Genomic DNA, 22,324 nt, shown 5'->3' on the forward strand with positions numbered 1-22,324 from the left:
AACGACGTAGAACTCAGTGAAAACCTCGACAACACAGAAGATCTCAGGGAAGCAACGTTGATAAGAATGGCGTCACAACAACAGATCGTGGCAAAATGTTTCAACAAAAATGTCTAAGTGAAGATGTTCAAAGAAGGAGATTGGGTACTGCGCAAAGTATTTCAAAACACGAAAGAATTAAACGCAGGTAAATTAGCACCAGCTTGGGAAGGACCGTACTTGATCGACAAAATCGTCGGAAAGGGGGCATACAGACTCATTACCAAAGATGGCAAGACGGTCCCCCGAAGCTGGAACGCAACACATCTTAAACTCTACCATTTTTTAAACCTCGTCGTAACCAATTTTATCAGTTATCGCGACGACGGAAACATCTCCCTCGCCTTGCTCCATGGGCACTTCCCCCTCTCGATCAACGGGAGAAACGTCCTCGACCAGAGGAGCGACGTCGGCGTCAGCTCCGTTGGTACCAGCAGTGTCGGCTTCCATCGCCAACTCATCCGCGTCCACCACCGGCACCGACAACTCCTCAAGGGTACCACCATTAGCAAGGTAGTCATCCACCTCTTTTTGGCATGGCCAGAGGCTGACCTCCCCCTTCAAACACGAGAACATCATCTGCGCCCTCGTCCTCCACACAGCCAAAGCCTCGCAATCCTTAAACTCCTCCTGCAAAGCGTCGTATAAAATCCTTAACCCTTGCATTTCTTCCACGGTCGACGCCAACTCCCCCTTTACCCTTTCCAATTCCTTCGACGCGTCGGCAATCTGGTCGTCCTTGCCCTCTAATTGTTCGTCTTTTGACTTAACCACCGCAGCAAGATCGACCAACTTCTTCTCAGAAGCCACCCACTTACCTTCCCAAGAAGCCGCCGCCTTCTTCGCCATAGCCACCTGGTTCTTCGAGGAAATAAGCTCGTCGCACAACAAGGAGCACTGCCTACGCACGGCCAAAGCAGCCTGTGACGCCTATAAAGAAAAACATGTCACAAAAGCGACACACGACGCGCTTACAAATACCATGAACTGAATAAAATAACATAAATACACTTACCCGCAGGCTTAGTTCAGCAGCGTCCGACACGACAGAAAGAGGCACGACCTCGTGATAACGCTGATACGTCGAAGGCAATATCAATCGGTATGCATGCGGCCAAACAACGGCATCTTCACCGTCGCCCAAGAAGTTCGGGGGCAGAGTGACAACAGTATCCTCGACGGAACTTTTTTCAGCAGGACGCTTCTTGGCCGACGCAGCAGGGGTGTAATCCCCCGTAAATTTATAAATTTTATTAATATATTTTAACGTATATTATTTATATTTAAATAGAATTTATGAATTTTAGTAATAAATATATAATTAACGTGTATTTATTTATTACATTTTAATATTTTCAACAATTTACGAAATCGAAAATGATTTTAGAACTTTAAGGTAAAACGAATTTGAATTACGAAAATCGATTGAAATTAGAAATTTGGATTCTAACAACTTAAATCCTACTCCTAGCCCAATTGGGAAAAGCCCAAACCAAAAATAAAAAAAAAACAAAACCCAAACCAATACTCCCTTTTCTCTTTTCTAATCCACGTAAAACCAAAGCAAGACATACACTACTCCTTCAATCTCACGTACAGCAAAACCCTCAACCTCTCAGCCGTTTTCTCTCCTCCTTCACGTCGTTGCTCAGCCGCCGGCCACCGTCACTTCAGGCCGGACCACCATTGCCCTAGTCACCGCCGGTAATCCTTCTTCGATCTCCCTTTCGTTCTCCTTTCTCTTCTCTCTCTTTGCTTCATTCTTTCCTGCTATTGAATTGCAGCAACCACCGCAACGACCCCCGCTTCCCACCAGCGACCAACCGCACCACCACCGACTGCCCAGTACCGGCCCCTGTTGTCGCGTCGCGTCGCCCAGTAGCTGCAGCCTCCCTCCTTTCTCTGTCACGCACGAAATTGCAGCTCCCTCTCTTCTTGCTTCTTGCGTGCACAACCACCACCACCCACAAGCGTCGCCAACCTCCGCGACCACCTGCACCGCCGTCACGCAGCCCGCCGTCAGCCAGCTCCCCTCCTATCTCCTTTGGTTATTTCCAAACCCTTAAAACTAATTAATGTTTTAATTACGTTTTAATAATTTAATTTATGTTTCTTGAATTAAATTTATGATTTTTATGATTAAGTTATGAAATTTCAGATTATATGTGGTTGAAATTAATTTAATTATTTTTAGATTTGTTAACTACGTTTAAGTTAGGGTTTTAATGAAGTTTTATTAATTTAATTCATGCTCCTTGAATATAAATTATAAGTTATTATGATTAAATTATATTTTCATATTATATACTATGTTTAAATAATAAATTTAATTTTCAGATTATGTAATTGAATTGAAATAAGGAATTTAATTATTAAAGCATGGATTTTTAAGGTTTTAATATTCTAAAACCATAATAGAATGATTATATATATTATTAAAGCTATTATTTTTATGATTTTAAGAACGTTGAGTATGTTTTGTGGACGTTTGAAATTATTTTATATTGCTGGAAATTTTAAAAGAGATGTTTTATTGGAGTTTAGAACGTTTTGGGATCATTAGTTTAATAAGCTATTATGCTTGGAGGTTATTTAGTTAAGTTTAGATATTGGGGATGGTTCAAAATATGTTTAGGGTGTATTTAGAGTACTTTAGTATTGCTGTAAATTGTTGGATATTGATTGGGGAATTTTATTGGTTGTTTTTAGGCGGAGAATTCTTTGTAGGCGACTTTTGAATTCGTTAAAGTGGCCTATCAATTTGTTTACACAAGGTACGTACATACCGTGTGCTTGGATGTGTGTTGTATTGAGAATATGATGAATATATTTATGAACTTGTTTTTGTTGGAATTTCATGTTCAATGTCGTTGAATTAATGCGTCGAGCATAGAACTTTATTTATAAGAATTGAATCATGTTGGCATGGAATATTGATGCAAGCATGTTGGTTTTGTGGAACTTTATATTATTTAATATTGGTTTAGATCTTTATTGATCGTTGTTCCTCTTTAGATTTTCACTACTTTATAAGGGCCGAGGACCTTGTTTGGTAGTTGAACCTTATACCTAATAAAGGTTTTTAAATATGGATAAAGGAAGGATTAAAATAGTTGGAATTGTCTCTTGGTTGAATGTTGTGATCACTGGTTTAATTCAAAGATAAAAGAAGTTGTGTTTACTTGTTGAATATAATATTTATGTTTGATGATTCATAACCAAGTATTAAAAGTTAAGTCATGTAAAGTGAAAATGAGTAGCAATAGCTTTAGACTGTGCACGTCTAAAGTGACGGACAATCAGGAGTTGGGGTCATGGGTAGCCTATGGCTTTTTCTGGGGCCGGATTGATCACCGGTTCTATTTTTATTTAAAAGTCCCTCGATATCGCAGGTCATTGGGGTTTACGAAGTCGCGCCCGTACCTCGTCTTCCTTAGTGAAGAAGAAGAAGTTTCTAGTAGACAACTCAGTCCATTGACTATTTCAATTAAAATAATGTTAATGATACAAAGGTCTAGTTCAGTCAAATATAGTCTTCAAGTCAACATATCTTGATTATCCTTGCTTATGTTTTATTTAGTACCATGTTAGGATTGTTCGTTTAATAGAATCATGTTAGGATTATTATTGATTTAGTATGTAGTACTCAGCTTTGCTGATTACGTGCCTTTGCTTGTGCATGTTGATCATGGCTATGCCTTATTGATCCTGTGATGACCCAATCTTTGGTGAGCAGTCTCTAAGGATCAATAAGCATTGTCCATCTGCAGGTTCGAAGATGTTGCATCATTGGGATCGGGAATAGAGAGCTTGTATTTAGTTTTGATTTGCTAAGTTGACTTGGGTTTGTTAATTGGGACTTTAAACTTGTCGTACTATTTATATTTCCTTATTTTTGTTGGATGATTTTTGGGACTAAACCTGTAATCGATTATTTATAAACCTACAGTTAGTTTTATGTTTTCCGCTGCAAAATTCTGAATAAGCCGTTACGTTTTCACACGGGCGATAATGCCTTGATAATTCTCTACGTTTTATATTAAAAGATTATTTTAGAAAAGAGAGAATTGTCGGGGTGTTACAAAGTGGTATCTAGAAGCTAAGGTTTTACTTTAATAAATTTTTAGGCGCCTAACTATCTAGTTATTTAAAATAAATTTCTTAAAAATCGAGATTCTACGTATTATAGTGTTCAAAAATTGGTACTTTTTTTTGGGGGGCCGATTTCCTTTTATCTTGTTTGAAAGTATATAACATTTCTTATTTAAGTTCGAAATCAAATTATTTATTCGAATTAAAGTGACTTTCGAAATTTTTATTTCTTATTATTTATTATTCAAAAATGAGTACAATTTTTTTTAGAAGTTCAAAACTTTTTTTTTAAAAGTTGTTTCAAGAGTTAGAATTCGTTAATTAGGAAATATAAATCTTTTCGAATTAATAATTTTATTTTCGAATTTATTCGCTACGCATTTCCTTAATTTATTTTACTTTATTTATTTTATATTTATATTTATGTTATTATTTTATGTTATAATTTTCTTATATTATCGTTCTTTTACTTTGTCATTTAAATTATTTCAATGCTTTAGTTTATGAGAGATGGGTAGTATAAGAAGAACATATAAGATAGAATTATATGTGCATTAGTAGCTAGTCAATGCTAGCATAAGAAATTGATTGTTATGTACGTGCGTGTGCTAATTGTTTAATGTTACATTTAAATGTGCATAAAGAATTGTTTGCTTCCACCAAACTTATTGCATTATTGAACTTTATTTATGATTTGGTTGGAAAATCGTTAGTGAGACATGGAATTGTTTATTTCAGGAATAAAATGTTTCTTTCCAAGTATACTAACATAGGATCCTTCGAGAAACTTGATATAGAAACCCCTGATATTTACGTGAAGAAAATTGTGTTTGGATGTGAATATTATGCTAAAGTTCAAGGGCAACCTATCTTAATGAGAAAGGATATCATAGCAGCCACTATCATTAATTGCTTACCTAACAAATTTCCATACCTAGAACTCAAGGAAAAGTTTAAAGACATGCATTCTGATAATGGAACTCCAAACTTGGCTAAGTATGGGACTTGGGATGGTAGATGGAAATATGATTCAGAAATTCTGACCACCATTATTGAAGCGGCAGAAAGTGGGTTTAGAGACGGTAAAATCGTAGGGAGTCATGTTGGGGATTCAGTTACAGAAGAACCTATGGGAATTAGTGTAAATAATGACCTAGAGGAAAATGATGTAGCTGTGGAGAATGAGAATGTAGGTGTTGAGGTAGAGAATCCTAACCCAACGGCTCATGAGCCAACCATTGAGATCTCTAGTGATTCGGATGCAGAGCTCGAAAGTGAACAGGAGATGGCAAGTGAGCCTAATCAAGATGAAGACATGGGTGAAGATGCAAACCCTGAGGAAGACCCCGATGAAGACCCCGATGAAGAGTTCGATAATCTTGAGATCTAAATTTCACTTCGCAAGTTTCAGGAGCAATGGATAGGCAAGAGGCCACAAATATTTTGAAGTCATAAATAGTTAATTAGCTCTTTTATGTTTTGAAGAATAAGTAGCAAAGCTACAACTGTTTAAGGTTTAAGTTTATTGAAGTTTGAAATGTTCTTTATTATTTTCAAGGATGTAATAAACCTCTATGGAGTTAGCAATAAAAGTTAAAGTTTTCAAGGAATTGTTCTTTATTCTATTTTGAGGATTCCATAATACCCCAACCTCTAGGTAGTACGTCGTGGATTAATCTTCCTATTGGTTGCATACTCAGTGTGAATGGTGGATCAATTTAATTGCCACAAAAATATTAAATGATTTGAGTACATAAAGGAAGTGAGGGCCAATCTAGACCCTCATGACCAATATGATTCAAAATGTTATGCCTTATGTGCAGTGTGTAAACGTCTTTCGTGAATTATTGAGGATGATTATTTTTCAATGATTATTGCATCTTGTAGACGATCGTTGCACCTTCGTAAACGATTGTCGGGCCTTCGTAAATGATGTGTATTAATGTGGACATTATTGGTTGAGGCGATCTTTATGGTCAATTCAAGTATTAAATTGTATGGGATAACGTATAAGTGATGTTTCAAACCTAAAGTAGAGTATACTAATTGCAGGTCGCGTTCTAGAATGGCCAACAACAATGATCTAGCTGCTGCGATTCGCCTCTTGGCGGAAAAGCTAACCCAAGAGAGAACTGAGCGCCCCGATTCTGCAGGGGAAATGTTTGAAAGACTTTCTAAGGTTAAGCCACCTTATTTCAAGGGGCAAGCAGACCCTACCTCCCTGGAAAACTGGATTAGGGAATTTGAGAAACTATTTGAGGCTGTGAGTTGCCCTGGGAGTATGAGAGTAAGTCAAGTTGTCCTATATCTAAAAGATGAAGCCGATTTGTGGTGGAAAGAAAATGGAAATAGACTAAGTGCTGTTGAGGGATTCAATTGGGATTCATTCATAGTTGCCTTGAGGGGGAAGTTTTATCCTCCTTTTATGAGAAAGCAGAAAGCGCAGGAGTTTATCAACCTTAGGATGGGGAATATGACTATTGCTGAATACTATAGCAAGTTTATAGCTTTGTCGAGGTTTGCGCCTGAGGTGGTAGCTACTGAGGAGCTAAAGGCTCAAAGGTTTGAGCAAGGGCTGACTGATGAAATTCAATTGGGATTAGGTGGAGAAACCTTTACATCCTTAGACATAGTGTACGGGAGAGCTGCTCATATTTATGGTCTGCAGTCTAGAAGGGAAAAGAAAACTGTGGTAATTGGGGAAAAGAGGAAAGATTTTAATGCTGGGGGTAACCAAGAAAACTTTAAAAGGAATAGAAACGGAAATGGGAATGGAAATGGAAATTTCCATGGAGGAAACAATCAGGGGCACCACAACAACTCGAACCCATATGAGAGAGTGCATCATTGCAAGATGTGCAGTAACAATCACCCTGGTAAGAACTGCAAAGGAGAATTAGTGGCCTGCAACTATTGTCAGAAAAGGGGGCATAGGGAGTATGAGTGCTTCACTAAGCACATAAAGGAACAAAATAGCAATGGAGTTGGAAACCAAGTGAGGTTTAACCAATCTGGAGGTCAGAATTCAAAGCCTGGAGGGGCACAAAACAATCAGGAGAACCATAATAAGCCTGCAAATGATAACAACAACCCGAATAAGGCTCCAGGAAAGTTGTACATGATGAATCAGAATGAAAATGAACGATCTGCCGATATAGATTCTGGTACTTTTCTATTAACTTCGTGCTAGTTAAAACATTATTTGATTCGGTAGAAACTTATTATTTCGTTTTGTCATTTGTTATTAAGAGTCTAAAGTTAGTAGTTTTAGTGAAATATGAATTTTGAGGATAGAATTCGTCGAAAGAGAATTTTGGTTAGCTATTCCCTGAGGTGAGTTACGAGGGCGTAACTCGTTTTCTTTAAGGGGGGTAGAATGCGATAGAAATTCGCGCTTTTTTTACCTATTTTATGGCACTTTTATGCATTTTTTTATGCTTATTTTAGCATATTTTACAAGTTTAGGCAAAGCAAATAGACTCTCCGCATAAGAAAAGGTGTTCATTAGTAACACAAACAACTTTGAGTGGCAAAAGAGTGCACAAAGGTGGCACAAGTAGTTCTCTATTAAGAATAAGTTAAAAGCTTTTGGGGAAAATGTGGGAAATTTCTTGTCAAGTTTCGGGACGAAACTTCTTTTAAGAGGGGTAGATTGTAATCCCCCGTAAATTTATAAATTTTATTAATATATTTTAACGTATATTATTTATATTTAAATAGAATTTATGAATTTTAGTAATAAATATATAATTAACGTGTATTTATTTATTACATTTTAATATTTTCAACAATTTACGAAATCGAAAATGATTTTAGAACTTTAAGGTAAAACGAATTTGAATTACGAAAATTGATTGAAATTAGAAATTTGGATTCTAACAACTTAAATCCTACTCCTAGCCCAATTGGGAAAAGCCCAAACCAAAAATAAAAAAAAAACAAAACCCAAACCAATACTCCCTTTTCTCTTTTCTAATCCACGTAAAACCAAAGCAAGACATACACTACTCCTTCAATCTCACGTACAGCAAAACCCTCAACCTCTCAGCCGTTTTCTCTCCTCCTTCACGTCGTTGCTCAGCCGCCGGCCACCGTCACTTCAGGCCGGACCACCATTGCCCTAGTCACCGCCGGTAATCCTTCTTCGATCTCCCTTTCGTTCTCCTTTCTCTTCTCTCTCTTTGCTTCATTCTTTCCTGCTATTGAATTGCAGCAACCACCGCAACGACCCCCGCTTCCCACCAGCGACCAACCGCACCACCACCGACTGCCCAGTACCGGCCCCTGTTGCCGCGTCGCGTCGCCCAGTAGCTGCAGCCTCCCTCCTTTCTCTGTCACGCACGAAATTGCAGCTCCCTCTCTTCTTGCTTCTTGCGTGCACAACCACCACCACCCACAAGCGTCGCCAACCTCCGCGACCACCTGCACCGCCGTCACGCAGCCCGCCGTCAGCCAGCTCCCCTCCTATCTCCTTTGGTTATTTCCAAACCCTTAAAACTAATTAATGTTTTAATTACGTTTTAATAATTTAATTTATGTTTCTTGAATTAAATTTATGATTTTTATGATTAAGTTATGAAATTTCAGATTATATGTGGTTGAAATTAATTTAATTATTTTCAGATTTGTTAACTACGTTTAAGTTAGGGTTTTAATGAAGTTTTATTAATTTAATTCATGCTCCTTGAATATAAATTATAAGTTATTATGATTAAATTATATTTTCATATTATATACTATGTTTAAATAATAAATTTAATTTTCAGATTATGTAATTGAATTGAAATAAGGAATTTAATTATTAAAGCATGGATTTTTAAGGTTTTAATATTCTAAAACCATAATAGAATGATTATATATATTATTAAAGCTATTATTTTTATGATTTTAAGAACGTTGAGTATGTTTTGTGGACGTTTGAAATTATTTTATATTGCTGGAAATTTTAAAAGAGATGTTTTATTGGAGTTTAGAACGTTTTGGGATCATTAGTTTAATAAGCTATTATGCTTGGAGGTTATTTAGTTAAGTTTAGATATTGGGGATGGTTCAAAATATGTTTAGGGTGTATTTAGAGTACTTTAGTATTGCTGTAAATTGTTGGATATTGATTGGGGAATTTTATTGGTTGTTTTTAGGCGGAGAATTCTTTGTAGGCGACTTTTGAATTCGTTAAAGTGGCCTATCAATTTGTTTACACAAGGTACGTACATACCGTGTGCTTGGATGTGTGTTGTATTGAGAATATGATGAATATATTTATGAACTTGTTTTTGTTGGAATTTCATGTTCAATGTCGTTGAATTAATGCGTAGAGCATAGAACTTTATTTATAAGAATTGAATCATGTTGGCATGGAATATTGATGCAAGCATGTTGGTTTTGTGGAACTTTATATTATTTAATATTGGTTTAGATCTTTATTGATCGTTGTTCCTCTTTAGATTTTCACTACTTTATAAGGGCCGAGGACCTTGTTTGGTAGTTGAACCTTATACCTAATAAAGGTTTTTAAATATGGATAAAGGAAGGATTAAAATAGTTGGAATTGTCTCTTGGTTGAATGTTGTGATCACTGGTTTAATTCAAAGATAAAAGAAGTTGTGTTTACTTGTTGAATATAATATTTATGTTTGATGATTCATAACCAAGTATTAAAAGTTAAGTCATGTAAAGTGAAAATGAGTAGCAATAGCTTTAGACTGTGCACGTCTAAAGTGACGGACAATCAGGAGTTGGGGTCATGGGTAGCCTATGGCTTTTTCTGGGGCCGGATTGATCACCGGTTCTATTTTTATTTAAAATTCCCTCGATATCGCAGGTCATTGGGGTTTACGGAGTCGCGCCCGTACCTCGTCTTCCTTAGTGAAGAAGAAGAAGTTTCTAGTAGACAACTCAGTCCATTGACTATTTCAATTAAAATAATGTTAATGATACAAAGGTCTAGTTCAGTCAAATATAGTCTTCAAGTCAACATATCTTGATTATCCTTGCTTATGTTTTATTTAGTACCATGTTAGGATTGTTCGTTTAATAGAATCATGTTAGGATTATTATTGATTTAGTATGTAGTACTCAGCTTTGCTGATTACGTGTCTTTGCTTGTGCATGTTGATCATGGCTATGCCTTATTGATCTTGTGATGACCCAATCTTTGGTGAGCAGTCTCTAAGGATCAATAAGCATTGTCCATCTGCAGGTTCGAAGATGTTGCATCATTGGGATCGGGAATAGAGAGCTTGTATTTAGTTTTGATTTGCTAAGTTGACTTGGGTTTGTTAATTAGGACTTTAAACTTGTCGTACTATTTATATTTCCTTATTTTTGTTGGATGATTTTTGGGACTAAACCTGTAATCGATTATTTATAAACCTACAGTTAGTTTTATGTTTTCCGCTGCAAAATTCTGAATAAGCCGTTACGTTTTCACACGGGCGATAATGCCTTGATAATTCTCTACGTTTTATATTAAAAGATTATTTTAGAAAAGAGAGAATTGTCGGGGTGTTACAAGGGGGCCTAGTCGCAGCAACAGCAGTCGACGACACCTGAAACGGCCTCAGCGGCGACGCTGACGATAGAGGATGAAAACCTTCACCCCCTATAACAATGGGCGTCTCAGGCGACGCACCTATCTTAGAATAACGAGGCACGAGAGGCATCGCCTGACCACCCTGCCCACCAGCGTTACTGTTCGACCTCAACCGCTTCCTCGCTCGTTCCATCATCTCGCTCTGTGACATCCTCGACACTGGCTTAGACGACAGCGTATTCTCTTCAACAAACAAAGCGAGAAACCATCAAAAACACACCCCGCAGATAAACCAGGCATATAAGAAACCAAACCAAAAATACCTGATGTGTTAGCCATCTCAAACTCTTCCTCTGATGCAGACGACGAATTCGCAACGACTTCCTCGCGTAAGTCCAACCTCCGTCGACGACGAACTAAGCAAATTGTCTCGTCTTCAGCCTCCTCCTCGTCAACGTCACCAACTTGACTCCCCTCTTGACTTCCCAAACGACCTCCGTCACGGCTGAACGATCTCTCCACGACAGAACAACCCAGAAACCTCAAACACTTATCGTGAGAGTCTGAGTTCAAACCAGCTAACGACGTATCAACAACTGCAAGACAAAGCCAAGTAAGACAACGTTCAGTAAAACATCATAAATCAAAAGTACAGAAACATAAAGTACCTTCCGTCGTCCACCCTTCCACTAAGAAGTTTCCTACTTCTCCCAGAGACGCCTTATTCACATAAACAAAACGACTTTGCCAACCCCTATCATTTACAGCTAACCCGACACACAAATTCTTCTTCTTTTTCTTCGTCACCAAAGTATACCGACAACACTCCTTCAAGGACAAATCATAAACATGCATCAGATCAGCCAAGTCAAACGGTGTTCGCCAACCCGAAGTAACCCTATGCACTACAGTAAAAATACGCCAGATCTGGGGCATCAATTGGCCAGGGCTCAAATGGAACACCTCGACAAAAGATCTAGCCAAGGGTGTAAAAGGAAACAAAAACCCCAGAATAAAAGGGTACTCATACATAACCACATAACCCTCCGGGCAATCCTTGGCCTCGTCCTCTTGACCAGGAATCCTCACTTCAGCCGACGGCGGCAGACCGGCGAGAGTTATAAAAGCCGCTGGATCCTCAACAGTAGAATAGATCGGGTTGAGTGACTTGGCCCGACTAACCCCAACATCTTCCTTATCCTTAACCACAGTCGGCCTAGTTTTTGCCATCGCTCTACTAAAATCTACAAGAAAATCGAAGGAAATGATCGAAATTTTACCTGGGTGTGGCTAAATCGAAGCAACGAAAGCAATTCCTCCCTTCCTTTTCTCTCTCTTGTTTTCAGATCTGGAAACTTTCTTCGAAAAATTCTAAGACGCTTTATTGCATGTCGCGAAAAATTGGCATTTATTACTTCGAGAATCGAAACGGTTCCGTCCCACGAACTGGACGGTTGTAGACGGTTTACTTTTTGAAATTTTGAATTGTTTCTTTTGCTTTGTATGCACTCCGCAAACTCACAATTGGGGGCAAACTGTTATCCCACTTTATTGGACTAACGACATAACTGCTTTGACGTTTGATATTGTCGTGCCATCCAGGTATCATCATGTCGCAGGTGGCGTCGTGTCAAGTGAGCCTGTCAAGTGAGGCGACAGACGACAAAGCCTGGGCGACGTAAGACCAGCGACAGGGCTCTGGCGACAAGAGAAGATAGGTCAAGTTCCAAGCCCAGAAGCCCAACATGGGCCACGCCGTCATAAGATGGGAAAAGGTCCAAGGATTGACCGAAGACTAGGGAGTTTGTTGGAGATGTGAGCAACGGCCAAGGAGGAATCCCTATCTTCCAGGGATCTTCCCAACCAATAGAACCGTTAGCATTGGGCATATAAAAGCATAAAGAACGGCATGACGAAGGACACGTTCATTCAAGTACTCAAACTCTCAAGCTATCAACTGTCTTTAACGTTCATTCAAGTACTCAAACTCTCAAGCTATCAACTGTCTTTAGCGTTCATTATTGTACTTTAGAATTTCAATATCAATTCTCAGAAAAGAAGAGCATAAACAATCATATAGAATACTTAGTGGATTGATAGCCTCATAGCTATCCGCGATTTTTTACCTTATTCCTGGGTTTTCCGCGTCAACACTTCTCTGTGTCGTGTCTCCTTTATTTGTGTTATTAATTCTTTGCTTAGTTAGTGTCGATCCTAGCCAAAAGTCGCCTCCATACGAATTTTGGCATAAACATGAACATATGATCATAATGTTTTATTCACATTAAATATTTGCAAGTAAGACAAAAGTTTGTTGCCTGAAACGCCTTAATTAAAATCAACAGCGGGCTACACTCTACAAAAGCATTATTCAATTGGAAATGGATAGAACGTACAATCAAAGAAGAAAAATATACAGAATATATAGCAAATACGAAGTATATACTTCGTATAATGGATTTCTTTAGATCACAATGAATATCTCACTAGAGGTTTCCCCATTATTGAACTAACCATTTTATAAGTTCGATTTTTCAATGAGTGTAATATTTTAAATCTTAAGAAAATATTTATGTTCCAGTTAAAATAGGGACCTAATTTAAATTTTCATTATAGGCATGATTTATAAAAACACTTATGTATAGATGATGATATAATAAGACAAATATGTACGAAAATTGACAAATTTGTGCATCGCACGGGCTTCAAACCTAGTAAAGTATATATGTTTGTTTAGGAAAAGGATTTTGGTGGAAAATTTTTACGCCAGGAAGTGACATGTGTTATTCCTAATGTATATTTTAATATAATGTAATAGACATGTATAATATTTCTGAGCCAATTCAAATTCAAGTCGAGTAATAATCAAGTTTAGTGAGCACGTCTGCACGAGCATTGGAGCAAGTAGTTGTCTGAGTCGAGTCGAGCCACCCCCAGGCCCCAACTCCCCAAGCCATGAGCTCGTACAAAGACTACAAACCAAAATCTACCCAACTTCAATCGACTGGGCCGGGCCAATTTGTATCACCAGCCCATCAGATCGCCCAACCCATCTGTTTGACGGGTTTAACGCTTGCCGTCACCGGAAAACGGGAAGAATGAGGAAGAAGCTGGTAATGCCTCTACATCGCAACTTCCGGTGAGTTTTTCTCTTTCATCTCTCCTTCCAGATTGTTCTTCAGTTCTTCTTATGGGGTTTTCTCAGTTTGTTAATTACTACCAGTTCTTCTTATGGGGTTTTCTCAGTTTGTTAATTACTACGTATTTTGAGCAGGTACTTGTTTGCTCCACCACCACCAATTGGTTTGCGTCTCAGATTTTATCATGTAAACTTCCCTTGCTCTAACTTTTTACTTTTGATTTCCCATTTTATTATTACAAATTGTGTGAATTTGGGATGAAGGGAATATGAGTGAATCATATCAACACTAAAAAAGAAAAACCCTGGTTATTCCTATGCTAAGTTCTGCACTACTTCAGCTAGTTGCCTGACCACGTCGGCAATTCCTTGGGTAGTCATCTCCCTTCTCCTGAATAAAACTAAAGACTAACTTTAACAACTGAGGTTGGACACTGCCTTACTATCACATTGCACTAGCTAGTCATTCAATCGATGCATAAACACAAAAATTCGGACCCTAAGCAGGATAGGCGCCTGTTTATGGGCCGCTTTTCCCCTTAGTCCGCATCACAAAGTTCAAGTGGTGAAAGATTGGACCACCTTGCAAGTACAATTTCATTGAAGAAATGCATAAAATTCCTTTCGCGATAATCGCTCAAAGATAGCATAAACTTAGAATTAAGGATATAAGAAGGAATTCTAGATTTTATTACTTCAATGGAAAAAATAATACATCGTTTGGATCGTACTTTATTCGGAAACCACAAAACTGAACTACTAAAACCATAAATAGTAGTGTACTACTTTATTGCTTCACTAAATCTTAGTACTAGCTATTACAAAAGCTTAAAATGGTACTCTACTATCCAACCGCCTCTACAAACTGGTGAAGAGTGCTCATGGTCTTCAAAGTCATCAAAGTCTTCCTCCGGATCAAACTCATACTCCATATCCTCATTGTTTTGCTGTAGCATACTGTTCACTTCATCATTGTTGATTTCAGGCTCAATTTCTGTGTCACTGGAGACCTCAATAGTGGGTTCAGGAATAATAGGATTAGGGTTCTCAATCTCAACAACATCATCATCACTATCCTCATCCATCTGAGTCTCTCTATCATGATCTAATCCTGATGGTTGATGTTCTCTAAAGTCTTACCATCATCAAAGCATTCCTCCTCAAGTTCTATAATTGTAGTCATAATCTCCAAATCGTACCTCCATCTACCATCTGGAGTACCATACTTGTAGTAATTGGGAATACCATTTTCCATATGCATATCCCGAAATCGGTTCTTAAGCTCTATGTATGGGTTCTTGGAAGGTAAGCAATGAATAACCATCTCTGCCATAACATCTTTCTTTCTTAGTTCAGGTAGGTTCTTCACTGTAGCAAAGTAATTGCAGGCAAATTTGATTTGGAGTATACTGTATTGATACAAATATACAATTTGATTTATAGTCCTCTTTGATGTTTAGCTTTAATTGGGTATTGATCATAATGTAATTAGGTTACTATTATAGATTTTGGGATGTTGGGGTTGAACTGTTGAAGTTGGCACCACCCTTCAGCTCATGGGAGGATTATGTTAAGCAGTTCATAGCTGTTCTACCTTCTGTAGAAAATTTCTGGTGTTTTACACCTAGTCGCCTATGCTCGGCTAAATTCCTTCTTTATTACATTAATCCTTCTTGTATTGAACTAAATTTGAACACGACCAACAATGGCACATTGGATTCAGTAGAGGAATGATGCTTGTTTTCTAATTGGTTGTTCCGTTGGATGAAGGAAGTTATATTTTAAGGAATTAAGTGTTTGGTTGAGCTCAGGAAGTAGGACTTCCCAACTTACCTAGGGGGTTGCAGGGAGGACACTAGGTAAGATGTGTAGTAGAATTTCCCAGGAAGTAGGGGATTTCACCAAATAACTCTCCACATTTTTAAGTTGTACATCTTGTGAATTCATGTCGCAACCAAATGATGTTGAAAGGTTATGCTTCCGTTGCATTGTATGCTAAGTATCTGGAGGAAGTACTATCAAAATCTTTGCGGACTTGACTACTTCAGACGAAGTTGGTAACAAGGAGGGGTGGTGTTTCCATGATTCCGTCAAAAAAATTTAGGCGTGAATGTATATTTGTTCAAGACTTCAAGTAGTGAAAAATAAGGAGTGAGTAATGTATCTAATTCTTAGTGCCAGAAGGATACTAGGTTTCATTCATTCAAGGTAAACTTAGGAGGAGGAGGCAATCATGCAACTTTGATCTTCAGATATTGACCGTGTTTGTCATAATTATATGAAGCGTTAGATTGTGAAATTTTGATATATTTCCTTCAATTCTGACCATTTTGTATGTTCTTGTACCCCCTTGAAAATTTTGATACATTTCCTTCAATTCTGACCGGCCATTTTGTATGTTCTTGTACCCCCTTAAAAATTTTGATAATACTTTAACTCTTATCTTTTCTCTACTTTTCTGAAGGGAGACCCCGGAGCATCATATGGCTTGAACTCAGCTTTGGCTGCGAGAGGTGTGATTGTAGAAGAAAACGCTTTTCTGAATTTGACCTCTTCTGAACTAAAGCAGAAAGGTGCAACCATTACAGGTATCAAATTTTTGCCTCTTATTGCCTTCGCATGCTATTAGCATAAAGTTTGAACAATGTCTGCTTTCATTTTGTTGTAACAAATACGTGCCACGGAGGTTTAGAAACGTACCCTGCAAATACAACGTGGAACAAAAGCAAAATGATAATAAATAAAGGAGACAAGTTTTTGTGAGGAAATTTATATTTCTTCCCCTTAAAAAATATTGTATTATTATGTTTCATCGAAATAACACCATAACCCTCTTTGAGATTCCTCGCACCCAATTGTATTTTCCCTCTTATTTCTAGCTAGGCCTAACCCCCTTTTATAGGCTAAACTAGAAAGAAAACCCACCCAAGCCTAAATAAGTCTAGAGATGATTACATACCAACATACTATTACTTTCCTAATTAGAATTCGTAATATACTTGGAAACAAATAATAGGAACAAGCTAATGCAAATTCTGCCAAACCAAAAGAATTAGAAAGTTGCCCGACTTCTTTAGTTACTCCAATGTCTTACTAAACTCGATATTAGTTAGGACTCTAACAATGAAAGAATTAGTCTTTAAATTTCCTCTCACACAGACCCACTTGCTACCTTATATATATTTTGGAACGTTCACAAACCGGGCTTTTACTCCAAACTCCAACACGAGACCTAGCCTGTTTAATTAAGTTGTGTTTACTTCCTAACACATTCCATCTTTGCAGAGTCTCTATCAGGACTTCCTTTTCACATCAGGGGTGTTGTGACCGGAGAGAGTTCAGAAATTTCAAAGTCACAGTTCAGTAAACTACTGAAACAGGCATGTCTAGACCTTTTTCACAGGGTTTTCACTCCAATAGCTATTGTGGACTATAGTATTAGTATCACATTGTCAAAACAAAATTTATTACTCAGTGTGTTAAATGGATGTCATGAAAGATGATATTTGATTTTAGTCATTTTATTTGTTGAAAATAAATTTAGGTCACTAGTCATTTGTCATCAACCTCAAACATTTTTATTCACGATGGAGCTATTGGATCATCACCTAGGTGTAGTGCAAGAGTCCGATTAATAAGTGATAGTCCATCAGCTCTGCTCCCACTTTCAAATCTTCTTTGGAGTGCCTCAACTCGTGCAGTTTCACATGATACCTGTCCTGTAACAACCTATGTCGCGTCCTCTATAAGGTATGTTGTTTGATTTCTGTACGACAGTACGAGTCAATTATCTTTTTTCATATGTCCTTGTGTAAAATTTGTACTGAGACCAATTAGGTTGGTGATCGGCTATCTCAGGTTTGAGCCACTAGGGACACCTATGACAAGCGAAGGTTGCCAACTCATACTTGTGCACCCCTTTTACTTGGGAAAATTCTCTCTCTGTTCCTACTTTGGTGTTTCATTAAGGGCTGAATACTTCATTAGAATATACTCTAATCAGTTTTGTCTTGGCATGCACTAATTTTATGGTTTAAGTCAACTAAACTGTGATCGTGTGTATGGCTATGGAGCCAATTGAATTTCCTTAAGAAGGTCTCTTTTTTCATTTCGGGAGATGATGGGTAAGGTGAGAGAAGTGTTGTGATGTTGATCAGTGATACAGTTCTTTGGTGATCATGCTGGTTTTCAATGGAAGCAGTCTACTTTTTTTTCTTTTTTTTTTTGAGGGAGAGGCGTCTACTTAGTAAACCTGGACACACAAAATATTTAAATGCATATCCACATGGATACGAACCCCTACAAGCTACAAAAGGCACAGGAATTTAGTAGTAGCATTCCACGTGAAAATTTTGGATTTTGCTCCACTTATGTAAAATCTATGTGATGGACTGCCTAGTAGTTTAAGGTTTTGTTTTCTGTTTTGACATCCATGGAAGTGCTCTCTAGTCTCTAGTTGTTTGTCTCGATTAGTGATGTATTTCCGAGCTGTTTAATTTACTCTTATCTCTGCAGTACTGAAACAATAGGTAGTACAATTGGTCTTGGTTCTGAAGGAAGTATGGGGTTTCTTGCTGCTGATATTGAGCGCTCTTCTCTTATCTTATGTGGTAAAGCATTCGCTGATGCAAATGGAGTCAAACGAAGTCTATCAGCACTATCAGAACCTATTTTAGCAGCCCGGGGAGGCATCCCACTGGCAGCTAGGTAAACTATTTTATTTCCGAAGTTTTTTCAATGTTCTAAATGTAAGTTTGTGAATGCTTAATAAGTTACTCCATAATATTATATGTATACAGGATCCTTGAGCTGGGGGATTTAGTAGTACTCTTGTTTGCACCAGAAGATGTCATTCAGAGCTCCTCAGATCTGTTGGTGTCGGTAGATGCAGGTGTTATTCTTGCTTCTGACGGTGTTGCACCCTTTTTTCAAACCAAAAATTCCAACGCACCGAGCTTATACAAATTGCCTGCTGCTATAATCCTTGCATGTTCTGATAGGTAAATAAATCATTTGAGTGTTGCTGCGTTTCTGTTTCATTACTTTAAAACAAGTAACAACAAGCTATATGGCCACATCTCTTGGTTGCATGTTTCTTCCATTTTCTTATCCTCTGAACTTGAAAACCTAACAGAAACAACAAAATGATTCACAGAAACCAGTCGTCCGCTTTTGATATGCTCAATTGCTCATACACCATATGTTAAAATTTGCCATTGCCACAACTAAGATTTTACAAGTGTATTTGACATTTTGACCTTTAGATGTCTTCAGTATCTTTTTCCAATAGTGTGCAATTCTCATTAGAATGCTGTTGAGTTGTGACCATCAAACTCGGTTTCAGTTCAACAGCTGAATTTTCTGTGTGATCTAAAGGTTACAGGCAAGCAGGCCTTTGGTGAGGGCTGTGTGTCATAGACTGTTGAGTAATGTTAATATTTCCGTGGACTTTTTTCGGTGGTATAGGCTTGTCACAGATAGTTTCCCTTCCATATCATAATTGACTAGTCATAAGTCATATCAAATCTTTTTCTGAATCGAATCATTTTTTGTGTGCTTTTTTCTTTTTGAAATCAGCTCCGGAGTCCTTCCTGTTATATCAAAGCTTTCTCCAGAGCAAGCTGCTTATCACTTCCTAGCTGGATATCAGAATGGAAAATTCATTCCTGCATTTAATTCAGGACCGTCATGCTTTAATCCGTTGGAGCTGTCAAAGGCTCTATTATCCAAGGTAATAAACATTGCCTTTGTATAATCCAATATTTTTAGAAGTTTGATGTACTTCATTGTTTTCGTTACCGCATGCCAACTTCTAATATTACAGTTGGGTTATTCAATCGCAGCTGAAGGACACCTCAATTACTCCTTTATTGATAAACATCAACGATGGAGATAAGCATATAAATGGTAAGGAAAGTAGGTGGTTCGAAGTGATTTTTTTTACAGTTTCCAATTGTTTCCTAACCTTATTCCATATGTTGTCAGGGAAAGATCTTGTGGAAGTAATCCAGTCAGCTCTTTCAAAGAACATATCATTCTTCCAACCAAAAGGTGACTTATACAACCTTCAGTCTTTATGTGTTGAGGTTTTGCGGCCGTTTGGTAGCCGGCCATAAATGGTGTTAATGGGAATGAATTTGGATGTAAATTTGTAAGGAAAATCAATTTTCATTCCCATGGTAATGCTAGTTCACTCAAAACAATCTCTTTTTCTTTATAAATTTCCATTACCATCTGGGGAATGTGTTATTAGGTGGGAATGCAAATTTATGAAGAAAAACACAAATTTGAGACAAATTTTCATTACCATGGACATCATGATTTTATTTTCTTGTCAAATAACACTTAAATTTATTCTCATTCCCACCATTTAATATCCGGCTACCAAACGGGCCGTTAGTTTCTTAGAGCAGGCACTGACTTCTTTCACCATGTGACATTGCTGAGCAGGTAGAGACCTGAAACTTAAGTTCAAGAGGTTTTTGTTGAGCAAATATCAAGAATTACCCGAAGAATTCTCATTTTGACATACTCGTGAGTTCTGCAATCTCTTTTACCCTATATGGATACATAGGGTGTAGGAACAAGATTACAATCTCTATCCTCTAGTGCAAGGATCAAAACTGAGACGGTGAAAAAAGAACTCAGGCTTAGTTCCAGACTTCCAGCTACTGGATAGACTATTGAATGCTTTGCGGTGCGTCATTTGGACACTTGTTTTACTTGGATGAGTGTAAGATCCAGCACTGTATGTGGATCCTCAGTTATGTGTTAAGGTTTGGATGTTCCTGGCATAAATATAGGCGTATGGTACTATGGTAGTAAATGTAAGGTTTTCTCATACCCTATATGGATACATTTTGGGAAGAAACCGGGGTGGATGGAGACTCCAAACACCATGCTGGAGTTATACTTACTGTTCTCCTGAGCTCAAAGTCAGCTGCTAAGCTTGCTTAATTTGGTATGATCCAATCACAGAGACAGGCCCAAGTGTTGCGACTGACGCCTTGTTGATGCTGTTGTAAGTCACAGAGAAGAACATTTCTACTGACAGTTTCCTATTTTAGGGACTTTTGGGGGAGTGATGAGTGACATTTATGTCACTCGTAGGGTAGTAATTTAGGCATCATTTGAGTCGGTTTTGTTCTATTTTTAGCGTTTTTAGTATTTATTTTCCTTAATTTCTTATTTCGATTATTTATAGCTTAATTTAGCATTTTTAGCTAGTTTTGTTAGTTTTTAGATCTTAATTTCGTACTTTATTTTATTTATTCTATAATTTTATAGTTTAATTATTTTAGTTTTCGTTATTAATTTTCTATTTTTATTTCTATTTCTATATTAGTATTAGTGTTATTATTATTATTATTATTATTATTATTATTATTATTATTATTATTTCGCATTTCTCCGCTCGTGTGCTATTTTAATTGTGTAGGTATGTATTGTGCGGAGTGCCGGAGCACAAGTTCAAGGCATGGTCAACCAAAGTCAACTCTGACCTTGAGAACAACAAAACTAGAAGCAAAGGCTTATCCTGCACTACACTTAAGCTTATCATACACCACACTTAACTTGTCCATCACCACAACAAACTCAACAGCAGCAAGCGGGCAGCTCTCCTGGCACTACTCACCTCAACCCCTTCCATCTCCAATCTCATCTGCTACCATCCCACCTTCTCAACCACCTCACCTTCCTCGTTGTTCCTCCACGCACAACCACCAACACCAATCGCCACCCACCGATTAACATTCGCATCAACCTCACAGCCACTCCAACCAACACAACCCAACACCATCGCAACAGCAATTCACACCACCAACTGTGCAATTGGAATCAAAATCAATCAAAATCAAACCCAGAAAACAGAGCAATTGGTTCGTTCGAACCCGTAATTATGTTCGGCCGAACCGAAAATTTAGAGTTCCTGATTGTATGAGGTTCGGTCGAACCTCCATGGAGTTCGCCCAAACCAGAAACGGGTTCGCCCGAACCTATATTTAGTTCGTCCGAACATTTGAACGCGTTTGGTTGTACGGAATTAATGAAGCTCGACGGCTACGATTAATTGAAAATTGAGCAGCAAATTTGGTCCTTCGGATTGAATTCGACGGTGATGGATGATTGATGATTGCTGATCGGAGGGTTAGAACAGACGGTGATGATTGATTGTGATGAAGGATGATGATCCGTTGAGGGTGGATGATGATCGACGGTGGACGGTGATGATGATGATGATGATGATGATGGACGGTGTTGATGATGGGGGTTGAAGAAAAGACGAAAAGAGCGAAGGAGGAAGGAGACAGAGTCACGAGCAACCAAATAAAAGAAAGGGGATCTGATTGTTGGGTGATAAAAAGAGGAGTTTTTCTTTTTCTTTTTCCTTTTCCTCCTTTTTGTTTTACCTTTTCTTTTCTCCTCTTTAATCCTTTTTAATTTCTTTCCTTTTTTTTGTTTTCCTTCTTGTAGTTGGGTTGTATAAATACCCTTGCTCTTAATTTTAAAAAAAACAACTC

The 22,324-nt window shown here is 37.8% G+C and overlaps 2 protein-coding genes and 2 long non-coding RNA genes across 16 annotated transcripts in view; all 4 read left to right on the top strand.

Annotated features, from left to right (window-relative positions):
- The window catches only part of LOC110799140 (uncharacterized), a 132,063-nt gene that overhangs the window by 95,536 nt on the left and 14,203 nt on the right, over positions 1-22,324 (top strand). The window lies entirely within an intron of this gene.
- Positions 1,921-4,246, top strand: LOC130469370 (uncharacterized). Its single transcript, XR_008929873.1, has 3 exons — positions 1,921-2,086; positions 2,749-2,813; positions 3,776-4,246. It is a non-coding gene; the product is annotated as an uncharacterized lncRNA (long non-coding RNA).
- LOC130469371 (uncharacterized) lies at positions 8,287-10,586 on the top strand. Its single transcript, XR_008929874.1, has 3 exons — positions 8,287-8,607; positions 9,270-9,334; positions 10,297-10,586. It is a non-coding gene; the product is annotated as an uncharacterized lncRNA (long non-coding RNA).
- On the top strand, positions 13,566-21,112 carry LOC110799146 (uncharacterized). Of its 2 annotated transcripts, XM_022004361.2 has the most exons (11): positions 13,566-13,802; positions 13,938-13,989; positions 16,267-16,390; positions 17,088-17,182; positions 17,347-17,552; positions 18,318-18,509; positions 18,602-18,802; positions 19,380-19,533; positions 19,646-19,709; positions 19,788-19,853; positions 20,253-21,112. In XM_022004361.2, exons 1-11 carry the CDS (start codon positions 13,762-13,764, stop codon positions 20,327-20,329), a joined length of 1,272 nt encoding a protein of 423 aa, XP_021860053.1. In that variant the 5' UTR covers positions 13,566-13,761; the 3' UTR covers positions 20,330-21,112. The 2 variants fall into 2 exon arrangements, with proteins under 2 accessions (XP_021860053.1, XP_056694591.1); XM_056838613.1 differs by lacking the exons at positions 13,566-13,802; positions 13,938-13,989 and adding an exon at positions 14,034-15,107.

This window comes from Spinacia oleracea, chromosome 3 (assembly GCF_020520425.1).
Source record: "Spinacia oleracea cultivar Varoflay chromosome 3, BTI_SOV_V1, whole genome shotgun sequence".
Classification (NCBI taxonomy): domain Eukaryota; kingdom Viridiplantae; phylum Streptophyta; class Magnoliopsida; order Caryophyllales; family Amaranthaceae; genus Spinacia; species Spinacia oleracea.

Coding starts and splice junctions, on each gene's coding strand:
- LOC110799146 (XM_022004361.2), top strand. CDS start 13,762: ATGAGGAAGAAGCTGGTAATGCCTCTACATCGCAACTTCCG. Junction 18,510..18,601: donor GGCATCCCACTGGCAGCTAG/GTAAACTATTTT, acceptor ATATGTATACAG/GATCCTTGAGCTGGGGGATT. Junction 18,803..19,379: donor ATCCTTGCATGTTCTGATAG/GTAAATAAATCA, acceptor TTTTGAAATCAG/CTCCGGAGTCCTTCCTGTTA.